This window comes from Sinocyclocheilus anshuiensis, unplaced genomic scaffold, assembly GCF_001515605.1.
Source record: "Sinocyclocheilus anshuiensis isolate Anshui unplaced genomic scaffold, SAMN03320099.WGS_v1.1 scaffold3105, whole genome shotgun sequence".
Taxonomy (NCBI): Eukaryota; Metazoa; Chordata; class Actinopteri; order Cypriniformes; family Cyprinidae; genus Sinocyclocheilus; species Sinocyclocheilus anshuiensis.
The window spans coordinates 51,072-64,624 of NW_015556133.1; the positions used below are offsets into that span (position 1 = coordinate 51,072).

Here is a 13,553-nt window from a genome sequence, read left to right on the forward strand (position 1 = left end):
ACATTTTTAAATAGTATTTTTAGTACTTTTAAATAGAACAATACTTTATAAATAAAATAATTTCTCATTACATGACCTCTGTTTTAAACGTTTTGAATTTCTACAGTCAATGAATCAGCAGTTGCTCTTCCAGGCCTGAAATTTACAAGCACACAGTCACATTTTCTCAATCTGGAAAAAAGAGGTGTTTGTCAGGGTTGAAATGCTGAGTGTGCATTAGAGAAAATCTGAAGTGTATGTGTACTGACAGGAGGACAGCGTGGTGTGTGACAGCAGCTAGTTGTCTGGCCCGAGCAGCAGCTACAGGCTTCTATAGAGCAGATAATAGATCTGGACAAATATCAGGTAGTAGGATGTGCACTCTTGGCAGAGTGTGGGTTTAGAGTTATAACACTAAAAAAAACAAAAAAAAACCCCGGAACATGTCTATGTAGTTTAGTAGAACTATTAGACATCTGACTATCAGTATAACATCTCAGCTGGTGTACCCAACGACACAAGGCCTGTTTACTGGCCAAGTTAAGAGCTGGTTGAATCAGGGTGCACAGATTTTACCAGGAATTTCTTCTGTGTTTTCTATACGGTTTAGCGAAGCAGCTTAGCAAGCATCACTAATAATTACAATGTGCTCTTTTAAGTGTTAGGGTTGTCTAGTCATTTCAGTGTTTGGTTATTAGTGCAGACATGAGCCATGCAAATGAGCAGTCCAGGTGCACGCGGATGTGCGTGTGTGTGTGTGTGTGTGTGTGTGACACTTAGAAAGCTGACTATTTTGCCTTGTGGCATAAGTGTAGTTGAATGATAATGTTTAGACGCACTTCTAGTAGGGGTGTGCGATATTGACAAAAAATGATATCTCAATATTTTCTGGGATTTTATCGATAACGATAATTAATAAATTTTCTGCCATCATGTCTTGAATTTGTGATCATTCTAAATGCATTTTAATCATGCAGTGAAAGAAAACACACTAAATGCGCACACGCACTAGTCTAGACTTCACGTAATGTATGCGTGCGCTCTGTAGGGATGTTTTGAATGGTTTTTGCAAAATACTCGATAATGTCAAATCGCACAACGTTAAAACAACAATTACGATATTATCGCAGACGATATATATCGCACACCCCTAACTTCTAGTAAGTATCAGAATACTTCTCATACTCGCTCTTCTCACAAACTCACTATAATGCGCGGTGACACTCAGTCTGATGCCCTTGCAGATGATTATGACTGACATTCACGGAAAATGAATGTGCAGGAGGTTGATTTACAATCTGTATCTCTAGCAATGGATTGTTAAACTGATGTATTTGACTTTTACATTTGTCTAAAAACACTGCACAAGGACAGAAAAAGATATCATAACATGTCCTCTGACAATACAAAAACAACTGATGTCAATGTTTGCTACGTCTGCACTTTTGTATCCTCTTTTGTATCCTCTTGAGACTCATTTTTGTTCTCGATAGGGAACATGAGCCCAAAGTCTAAAATTTGTTTTATTTTGATTTTAATTCCTCATCTATTTGCATTGAACTTTACATTTGTATATCAGACATTTTTTCTGCAAAGCCCTAAATCACGAAAATCACAAGCAGTTTATCATAAAGGTGCCAACAATAATAGATTTATTACAGTACAGAGTATACAGAAGCTAGTTTTTAAAAAATAAATAAGAAGGGCTTAAGAAGCTACATTTGTAATATTGTTGTCAAATTTTATTGGTGATTTGATACGTTATAAATGTTATCTTGACAAACAGTTGAGGAGCTGTAGTTGCGTAACTGTAAACAGCAGTCTACACCTTAAAAATAAAGATTCTTTATTGCTATTGTTGGTTCCATGAAGAACCTTTAACACCCATGGAACCATTGCACAAAAGGTTCTTTATATATACTTTATTCTCATATATACTTCATATCTACTTATATTACAAATGTGATTATCTAAATATGTTATATAGAGTAAAAAAAGAAGAAGTGTAAAAAAAAAAAGATAACAATGGTTTCTTGTAATATTATACACATGAATGAAGCCCAACAGAGAAACCAGCTCTCATGCCAACATAATAAGCAATCTGCTTTGCTCAGTGTTCACAGACACGCTGGAGGTCCTTCTATTACCTGGTTACCTGGAACCCCTGCGTTCCGGCCCATATGGAGCCCTTCAAACATGCAGCCACAACAGACTCGAGCAAAAAATCCACAACCAATCTCCTGTCATCTACCAAAACCATTCCGCTTCATTTTTCATGCGAATATAAATCTTTCTGCCTATGATATCTGAAGATCTGTACTTTATGAGCGGCTGGCCTTTTTCCAAGGCATGACATCATCACGGGTTTGACTCAGACGCAACACTCCCCAAACCCCGGAGAACATCAGCTTCCATACAGCAACGTGCTGAGATATTAATGAGCTTATATTTTAACTGATTATGTGAGAGCTAATCCGCTGTTTACAAACAGCAGCAGATGGGATTTTACAGGTGAGAAGCTAAACAAACTGGTAAAATATAAATACAAATACAATAAAAAATAAAATACATTAAATAAATAAATAAAAATGTTTAGTTTTTTTTTATGTGGAGAGACTATAAACTCTAGACAAACTAAAGTACTGTAAATTACTGCATTGCGTAATCCAGCAGGGTTCAGACTACGACAGTCTGTCCTCTGTCTATCCTGTCCACAAGAGACAAAGATAGGGATGGAAAGACTATCCATAGAGTAAGTGATGGAGGGAGTGGGGGGCTACGAGAAGATTATTTTCTATTTATGACCTCATGGGGAGTGTGTGACTCTTGTAAAGCGGCGTCCCTCATACAGACACAAAGATGTAAACAATGCATCCCATGTGGGGAACCAGGGATCAATGGGAATAATCTCTTCAGAACTGACACCAGTCCAGTCACCCACATGGCTCTGTCTAAAACTTCGCATTATTGATATCCTACAAGACCCCCAAGGGCCCTGTGCTATGAAGTGATATGGAGTAGTCGTCGATCGATTCAGAAACAGAGTGCCAGAGATTCAAGGGCAATGAAAGAATGAAAGAGGTGAAGGAGGATACAGAGAAAGATAGAGGGCATAAAACCTAATAGAAAGTTCTGTCAAAGTAGATGTGAAATGAAATGAAAATGTCAGCCTGCTTTGGACTAAATCTGTCCATTATTGGTGACTAACCACTGTGCTTTTTGTTTAAAGCTGTTATCTTTGGGCTGCAGAGCTTAACGCCTATGGAAAACACACAAGCAATTACAGTATCCAACCGATTTAATAATGAAACAAAGTGGGAGTTATTCATGTGCTCAGTTAAAAATTGGTTTTAAAATGAGATACAACTTATGGGCAATGTCTTTATTTCTTAAGAGCACATTTCCCACTTGGGAATCGATTTTAAATACTTTTTCCTTGAATTGCATTTATAAATGTTAGTCATTTCTGTCACAAATTAGATGTACAAAGCCATTTTCAACCCTGTCTCCTACAGTACCTTTAGGTCTATTTCATAAGGCAAACGAAGCAACAGCACAACCACAATAGCAGGTTTGCGTTGAACAAATGGTTTTTCTACCATAAATATTATGGAGTGATTTTAGGTTACTATATTGAATATTTCCTTTATTAGCAGCCATATAATATTCAGCAATGTACACAGAGCAAAAAAAATAGGCTTAGCACAAAAACACTAATTATACCTACAGTACATTTCTCCTAAACTACACTGTAATACTGTAACCTGTTAACATAAGCAACAAAAGCTAAATAAATATATAATTTCCATTTAAAAATTAATAATAATAATAATATTTTTATTTTTTTTTCCCTTTTTAGTTTTATTTCTCATCTATTGGAGGTTTAACTTTAGATTTGTACAAAGGAACAAATGAGAAAAATGAAACGCTATCAAATGTGCCAACAATAGCTTTACTGCAATACAGAATAGTGCAAAAGCTAGTTAAAAAATAATGATTTAAAAAAGTTAAATAAAATAGTTAAAGTACATCAAAATTATATACAATAAAAAAACAGACTGGATTTTGAAAAAAAAATCAAAGGCATTTATTAAATGTGCTAAGCATGGAATAAAGAATGCACTTAAATTTGTGTGAGTGTATTCGTTTGCGAATCCACACACTGACCTGATCTTCCATCTCGTTGGATGTCCACATGATACCAGGCCCCGTCGTTCACCTTGTTCTGTGTGGCTTTCACTTTGATAGTCCCAGAGCCCATGTCCAGCAGCAGGTACAAACTTCCATCCAGAAGCTCTACTGCAAAAAAGTCCACTTTTGTGTTCTTTTGGCTACGGGCGTCCTTTCTTTCCTGTGGCTTCCCGTGGGTGAAGAGAATAAGGCCGTTTGGTTCGGTGGTACGGAAGTCGAAGGAGATGGAGCCCATGCGTTTGGTGTTCCACTTGGGTAGGCTGATGTAGGCCTCGGGTGTCTCGAACGAGATGGGGTCCAGGGTGGCCACGTTCTCGCACTTGAACACCACATCTCCCTGGATCTTCATTTTGGGATCCACGATGCGGGCAAGCCGGGAGAGCTCCAGCCGGATGTCATTGTTTTTGTAAACAACCTGTGCGGATGTAAGCAAAGAATCACTCAATGATGATGATATATGAGATATCTTTATCTGGCTTTCAAAGATAATGAATATAAATATGCAAATTCATTTTTTATGCTGGATGCCAAATAGAGAGACCAGGAAAGGTGACTTTATTCAAATATGACCTGTGATGATACCAATATGCCAGGCCACTGCCTGCAAATGACTGTCTCTCAGTGGTAATTGACTCGGGCTGGTTGTGGGTCTGGCTTTCTTGATAACTATGGTAATGGGTTGACAAAGCTGCAATGGCTCTTTCTGCCACAAAAGCTCTGAGGAAGCAAGTCCTGCCCCCTGCCTGCTTCCCAAATCTGACATTGTGCTCTGGGTCCTAGAGCCTGTCAGTTGAAACCAAGACAACAGCCATATGCTCCGAGCAAGTGCTTAGTTTTATTAGGGCTTGACATTTACTTTTATCCAATGCACATGTGCTCTTAAATTGAAATACTGATTTTTTTCTAATAAAGGGATACAAGGAGATATTTAAAAGCAAAATGATTTATTAGAATTAGTTAAATATTTCTAGTTAATTATATAACATTTATGCATAATGTGGGACTTCTAATTATAAACAAGCCCGAAGTACATCGGGACTCTTATTTTGAAATGTCTATACTATTGACAGCTTTTCAAAAAGATGAGGGAGACAAAATGAAGGAGGATTCTGGGACTCTTACAACCATCTACAACATACGTTAATATGCAAACAAAATAAATACGACCATAATTCATCAACAGTAGATCATAAGCAATTTATTGGTATAAATGCGCTGTATTCTGAAATGGTGAGCCTGTAGAACATGCAACAGCATCACGATTTTACTTTTAAATGTGCAGGGCTCATATTTATATAATGAAATTATAGCCTAAATAATCACATTAGGCTGTTTAGCGATTCCTTTTTTCCATCCCCAAATTTAAGACCTTTTAAAATAATAATTAAGACATTTGTTACATCATTTAAGACATTCAAGACTTTTTATGACCTTACATTTAATAAAACTCCATGGGGAATTTTTTTCTTTTCTTTTTTTCGCACACATGCTCTTAAACACATTTTACAGTTGAAGTAAAATATAAGACTTTTTATGACCTTACATTTCATAAAACTCAGCAGAGACTTTTTTTTTATTTGCATACACATGTTCCCAAATATATTTTACAGTTTGCACACATCTATTTTTAGTCACAAATGCAAGTGAAATGCTCACAATGTTGAGCCCTGTTGGTAAAAGGCCATCTGGGCTATTTTTTTGCAAATTAATATGGTTGCTATTTCTCTGCCATACTAATTTTGCACGGTCTGACCATACATTACATTTAATACAGATTAAACGGGTGTAGAGCGTACTGTACCTGCAAACACCGCAGAAATTCGCCGGGGTGTGAAATTGCCTGCTTTAGCTAATTTCTCCCGAATAAAGAGATCTTTTTTGGGTGTACATTTTTAGAACATCACACTGTTTTTGAGCGCAAGCAATCGACACAAACGCTCCAGCCCTGATATTACAGTTAATCCTGGACATTGCGGGGTGTAAATCAAACATCCTCTCAGGTGCAGGAAGGGCAAAGCGGAATGGAAGGATTGTATTCTGTTTCTGCAGAAAAGCCACTGAGATTTCCAGGCTTTTCTCCTCTGCTGTGTTTCCTATCTGATAGATCATAAATATCATTCTCCCTGAGGGGGATCCATTTCTCAGACAAAGCCATACGTTGGTTCCTCAGATCTCATACAAACATCATCAGTTTTCTCCACAAGACTAAAACTGCTAGCTTCAGTCTCTTATTGTTCTTTCGAAAACAGTATTTCTCCTCTATAAACCATCAAGGTGCTGTCAGATAGATTGACGTACACTGGCTCTGTTAAAACTCTAACATCATGAAGGAAAGAATCAGAGAAATTTAAAGCACTTATTGCACTGTTGTCTAGAAACTGGAGACTATATTATAGAAGTCCATGTCTGAAATACTGGCATGATGGTACATCATGTACTGTATAGACCGTTTTCTTAAACTATATTATATTATAATTGAGATTTTCACACACACACACACAGAAACAATATAATACAGAATTTTTTTTTTTTTTTTCAAATATGACCTTGAGGACTTCAACATGACTGAAAACTGTCAGACATTGATTAGACAATGATTGCTGTTATTTGTAACATTATCATTTCTATTTATCCTGTCTGGTGCATTTTTCATCACCTAAATCAAGTTTCATCTTGCAAATTGTCCACAACACCAGGGGCAGCCATAGTGTCTGACACAAATTGATACTCTGCAATTTGGTCCGTTCTATGGCATTGTCATTTTGATGCGCTCAGGCGGCCCATGAAATGTCAGCCGGTTAATTCAGCTGATGAGCCGCTCAGAGCTGTGAAATATTCGCACCCTTCTCAGAGTCTTGATTCTGTAACCGAGCTTGCAAATCATATTTCAGTTGTCCAAACTGTTAAATCTCTTTGCAGAAATATTCTTTAATTGCATTAATTTACTTTTGGAGTGAGGTGCAAACCATAGCGGAAAAGCAACATATGTCACTCAAACAAAATAAGCATTTCAGGGGAGAACAAATATTTGTTCCCCTGGGAGAAAAGAAGGGTTACTTGAATAGAGCACCCATAGAAATCTGACGTTTGAATATAATGCCAGGGCTTTATCTAACAACAACTGGTATGTAGTTTGCAGGAAAAGCAAGCAAGTGTAACTGAGACATAATCTATAGATAGACATGAGAAGACTCCAAGAATCTGTCTGTGTGGAGCTATCTCGGCTTTATGGATTCGGCCGTGAGGGAACGTAAGGATTGACTGGTTCCAGACACGGAAAGAAATTTGTTTGAGTGTGTGGATGGACTAAAAATTTCATCAGGTTGTTATCTCGCCTTGCAGACTCTGAAATAAACTGGAAAAAGTGAAACAAAAAAGGATGGCGACGTTTCTTATGCAAGTCTTTGTTGTACAGCTAAGCTATTTACAACCAGAGAGGCCACATATTCTTCCTAAGGCTTTTGTTAAAAAAAAAAAGTTTGTCCCACTTTATATTAAGCGGCCTCAACTACTATGTACTTGCATCAAAATAATAAGTACAACGTACTATGGCTGCCCTCGACTAAAGATTTTTCTGGTCAACTAGTAGTCGTTCATTTGAAGCATTAGTTGACTAATCGCACGTTTATTAATAAACCATTTAAAGCATAATAATGAGCCTTTAATTGCCTACATAGCCTAAGCGCTCAAGTGCACGCATAAGCTTGCCACAGCACAGCGACAGAAGAATTAATGATTATGAATGTGTCAGGGAAAAACAGTAAGGAGGCTGCATTAACATTTTAATAATCCATTGATAAACTAGTGCTTTCTTTGTTTTCGGTTTAAGAGATGAAGTCGGCGACACTGACTCGTCATCTTTGCAGTAGTGGATGTGCCTGTATGCATGTTTCATATGGATTACATAATCTGGGAATATTTGTTTTTCATTTGAATTGGTTTATTCGAAAGTTGACATTTCGCTCTCTATAGATATATTTTTTCATGTCTGTTAGACAAATATACACCGAGTTTCGCGCTCAAGTTCACAGAGACTGAGAGGCCAGAAAGTGCATCCTGTATGCTTTCATTATTTTACAAAAGCACAATGTTTTGTTGTTATTGTGAGTGCACAAAAATAAATGTAGTCTTTACAGATTTGAAAGATGTATTACTCTTATCTGTATGAGCAAAAATGAGAGAGCATTTTAAGAGCAAGTGAGCAGACCGGCTCCTCCATCTGTCCTGCAGTGAGCGCTACTGTTCAGCTTCCACACTCTGCACAGACACTTGAATAGCGCACATTTTTCCACGTTAACATTATTGAGCGGCCATGTAACATTGCTGCTACTTACATATTTCAGATGATAAGCCATATTTGAGGTCGATGAATGATAGGCGAGCGTTTGTATGTCCTGCCCGATTGTACTACCACATAGACCAACCGTTAACGATCTGCGTGACTTCGCCAATGTGGATTTTTATTTATTTATTTATTTTCTGCGACTAAGCGACTAATACAATTTTGGTCGACCAACCCTCTTCTGGTCAACTAACGGTTAGTCGACAGCCCTCCGTACTTATTGTGTTCATATTGTATTGCAAAACACGTTTGCTGATATTGAGGTGGGATAGGGGTAAGGTTAGAAACAGGTTTGGTGGTATGGGTAGGTTTAAGGGTGAGTTAAGGTGTAAGGGATGGATAAATGTAAATACAGAAATTAATTACAGATGTAATTACATGCAGGTATTTTTAAACATAAGTGCAACGTAAAAACATGTATGCACACAATAAGTGCATTGTACCAAATGATTCATTTAAATGTAAGTACATAGTAGTTAAGGCCACTTAATATAAAGTGGGGCCAAAAAGTTTGATAAAAAACCATGATATAATAAACCTCAGACAGAGTAGACACCAGCATTTGTTTTGGCCAAATTATATGGCAGCATTGCACTTCATGTAGAAAATCCCAGAATGCACTGCACTTGAGAAGTTAAGATAATGACTAAGTAGGCAGCATTCAGCTTACTAGGTTTCAGAATGAGCTTGTATGTCATTTGAAGTACTTTCAACATATTGTATTTTTGTGCACCTGGGTGTCAATTCTGCTGATGAAATAATGAAAACATGTCTTTCCACAGAACTTCAGTGGATTGAAAGTCTGAATTGTGAAAGACAGTACGTCAAATCAAATGCGGCCTGCTCTCACTGACTGCTATGAGCATGAGATAAGCAAAGGGATATTTGCTTGGATTTGAAGCTAAGGTTCTGTTGTAGTGCCCGTGCTGTTGTGCTGAGAACTGGAAGAGCGGCTATGCACATTCTCAGGGTCCTTCACCGTGCCCACGGCCTCCTCTCTGCCTGTGCTGGGCCTGTAGTGACACCCGCATTCATCATCCACAGCTGTCTGCTTCTACTATAAATCTCTGCCTACAGTGCCTACCCACCACTCTCATGGAATTAATAGCCCCCAGGTCAAACTGGAGAAAACTTGGAAATCGATATAGATTATTCACTAGTCAAGCATGCCAGGTGGCCCTTTGTGGATGTTTTGCATGGGAGCTTAGGGCAACAAGGTGCAGAAAGGTCTAGATGGCCTGGTTGGACATGGTATAACAGGTCAGGGCTTGCGCAGCCAAACATTTGACTGTTGGCGTAATGGCATCCGGTCTGGTTTGCAACTTATTCAATCAAAGTTTGTTTTATTTTGTTCAAACCTCTGCTAGACCACAGCTCATCTGCATGCACTGTATTCAAATATAATTTTCCTCACAAGCTCAACAGTGTTGAACCAAATGCTAATGCTAATTAGCATGCTAACATGAGAAACCTACCATCTTCACTTTCACAAACTACTTAGCCACATGACCTATGGTAAAATCTGTCATCAGCTCATTGCTTCTAACTAGCCATTTAACACAGACTATCAATGAAGGTCTTCTTAAAGAGATAGTTTACCAAAAAAAATGAAAATTTCATCATAATTTACTTTCATGTAATTTCAAACCTATAAAACTGTCTTTCTTCTGTCAATAAAATAAGATATTTTGAAGAATCTGGTAATCAAACCGTTTTGGTTACCATTTACCTCCATATTATGGACCACAAAAAAAAATAAAAATAAAATAAATATAAAAAAATAAAAATAATATTATTTATTAAATAATATTATTTATTAAAAATAAATAAATTCTTAAAATCTGTGTTATTTTACTATTATTGTATTCTATATTATTATATTGATTATTTATATACTATTGTAGAATTTATAAAAAATTTAAATTGGCTTTTATTTTTATTTTTATTTTTTTCAGTTTTTAAGTTTTCAGTTATCATTTATATTTAATTTTATGTCAGCTTTATTCCAGTTTTAGCTTGTTGACAATAACAACACTGCTCAAAACATCTTTTTATATTCCACAAAAAAAGTCATACAGGTTTTGAACGACATGAGGGTGAGTAAATGACAAAATCTCTGGGTGAACTATGACTTTAAAGGTGACATATCATGAAAATCTGACTTTTCCAGGTTTTAAGTGCTATATTCAGGTCCCCGGTGCATCTACCAACCAAGGAAATGTGAAAAAGATTAACCCAGTAACTTTGTTTAGGTAAGCCTTTTTCTGCAAGCATCTGAAAAAACGAGCACGTCTGATTTCGCTCCCCTAGTGATGTTGCAAAGGGATCTCATTATAATATTACCGCCCCTTAATCTGTAAGTTTCCACCCATGGCGCCGTCATTTTGATTTCACAAGCGACAACGGTGCACAGGCCTTTCCACACTGAGCGCGAAAAAGCGAAACGAATATTGGACGCGATGACACGCTGGAATAAAACAATAGATTTATATGGATGGTATCACATAGACCGCTAACATTCGCGCACCAAAAATGCAAATGTTTTTTTTTCCAACCAGTCCGACGAATCTTTTCTGTTTCGCAAAGCGAAATCACGGGCCGTCCAATAAGATTTTAGCTATGATCACGTTACCGGAGCAGCTGCTGTTGCACAAAAGGGTGAGAGTGGTGGCGCTGTTTCGAAAACCAGTGTAAACAAACATCGAAGAAGAGTATCCCAGATCAGAGAAGAGAGTGGATGCTGAGTTCTTGTAATCGTTGGTATTTGAGAACAGATTTATTCTCACATGTTCTTTATACAGAATAACATTTCTATTAATTGTCCACTGAATTATGTAATCACAGTAGAGCACCATCTGTTTTCTTCCACGTGCGTGAGTGTTATGAGTCAGAGCGCGTTAACTCTTTTTCTACACATGAAATATGAAAGCAAATAGACATGATTATGACGATATATTTTCTGTATGTGTTTTGCTTGTAACACTCCAAAGAGAAAAGAAAACTTGAAATCGCATCATATGACCCCTTTAATTTAATGCTGTAAATTTAGCAGCGGACGATGTTAAATCCATTTACGAGATACATATCTGAGGAAAAATGCATTGTTGGTCGGCGCCACCTAGCGTGCAGGCATGAATTAGCAGAAGGCGAACAATCGTTTCACCTTCGGTGTGAAAGCACCATTCATTGGCGATTTGCCTCGCTTTTTCGCATCGCACTCAGTGAGGAAAGGCCTTACCAGTTCTAATGCCATGGCGAAGGTTTGAGCAAAACGCTTCCACATAGACCACGAACATTCGCGCACCGAAAATGCTAACCAGTCCGACGAATCTTTTCAGTTTCGCAAAGCGAAAACACGGGCCATCCAATAAGATTTGAGAATTACATCACGTCCCCGGAGCAGCTGCTATTGCACAAAAAGGGTGGCCAGAGCAACTGCTGTTACCCAAAAGGTCGACGCGGTGGCACTAAAAGCTCAGGAGACTGTATTGAGCATGAGCGTAAAAACACAGAAGTAGAGGACTTTCAACCAACATACAAAGAATATGGATGTCGAGATGTTGTTGTCGTTGGTGTCTGAACATAGAGAACTTTTTGCAAAAGTCACACCGACTACAACAACCAGGACAAAAAATACGTTTTGTGGCAAAGAATCACGGAGAAAATTGGCATTGACGGTGAATTTGATATCTTTATATCATATAGTATAAGCTTTGATGTAGTCTGTTAACCTTCAATAATAAAAAAAAACTTGAATAATAATAAATGCTTTTAATAATACATTTTCTGTCAGCGCCACCTACCGTGTAGGCGTCAAATTGAAGATGCGAACATTCGTTTCGCCGTTGATGTGAATACTCAATTCGCCGGACATTCGTTTCACTTTTTCACATCGCTGTCAGTGTGGAGAGACCTAACTGTTCTGTCTTTGGCTGCACAGACGAGCACAGAACACTATTTAGAGTCCCAGCCTCAGAGGAGACAAGAAAGCAGTGGATTTATTGATTTATTTTCTGTATATTGCTGCTGCCACACAGATCTAAAATAAACATGCAATTTATTTCCCAGCTGTTTACCTTCACAGACCTAACCGAGTTTTTGTAACTCATGTGGGTTTTTAACGGAAACTTGTGTGTGAATGAGAACTTAGTTTAGTACTCACATGCTGTGACAGCCGCTTTCTGTCCGTGTGCTTCGGATGTGTGCACTCAGAAAACCGTATATCAGAAGTTTAAAACGCATGATTTCAGCGCGATAAACATGATAATCAGAACCAAAACAGATGTTTTTAGCAGGTATGAGCTGTAATGGCGCAGCTCAAAAGCTGGAATTACATATTGTAAAAAGGGGCATAATATGTCTCCTTTAATTGATGCTTTGTTTTATTTCATCAAAATATTCTAAAATATAATTTAATCTGAACACTACATGTCTGACACAGAAGACAAAGACCACTCCTGCTGTTTCAGGCTGGCCAGTAGGGCTGGGTATCGAGTTCGATACTTTTTAGGCACCGACCGAATTGCCTTGATACCATCGAGTATCGAAAAACGTCTCGTCGTTCAGTACCAAATTTCGATACCAAAGGGGTTAATCTCATCAGCGTCAGTGAGCCAATAAAGGCATACTTCATATACTTCACTTTCCGCGTTCCGTTCCATCTCGCGCTCAGCTGTGTCCGCACAGCTTTCAAAGTATACTCAACCGCGGATGAGGGCGGACGGACGAGCTCAACACAGGCGCAGTTTGACTTGCGCTCTGTCTCAACTTTCACCTCGCGCATGCGCTGTTGTACGCGGACCGTCCGCGCGGCCTCAAAAAATTGCCTGTCGAACACACCTACTAGTTTACACCTGTTACACTCAGAGATGTGGCGCACACGTGAGGCTGTAGTGCTAAAGCGTCCCAGCCCCCTTAGATGTAAGGCTACATTTACACTGGTGCGTTTGTTTTAAAATGAAAATGATCCTCGTCATACTGGCGTTTCAAGCCGGCTTTCCACTATCTCCGACAAGCGACAGACCGGTCATTCATTTCCAAT

General features: G+C 38.1%; 1 protein-coding gene across 1 annotated transcript in view; it reads right to left on the bottom strand.

The window, feature by feature from the left end:
- The window catches only part of LOC107676277 (neurexin-3a-like), a 136,220-nt gene that overhangs the window by 38,040 nt on the left and 84,627 nt on the right, over positions 1-13,553 (bottom strand). Inside the window, exon 8 of the mRNA XM_016470808.1 lies at positions 4,147-4,585. Within this exon, the coding sequence (XP_016326294.1) occupies positions 4,147-4,585 (439 nt within the window). The remainder of the gene's footprint in view (positions 1-4,146; positions 4,586-13,553) is intronic.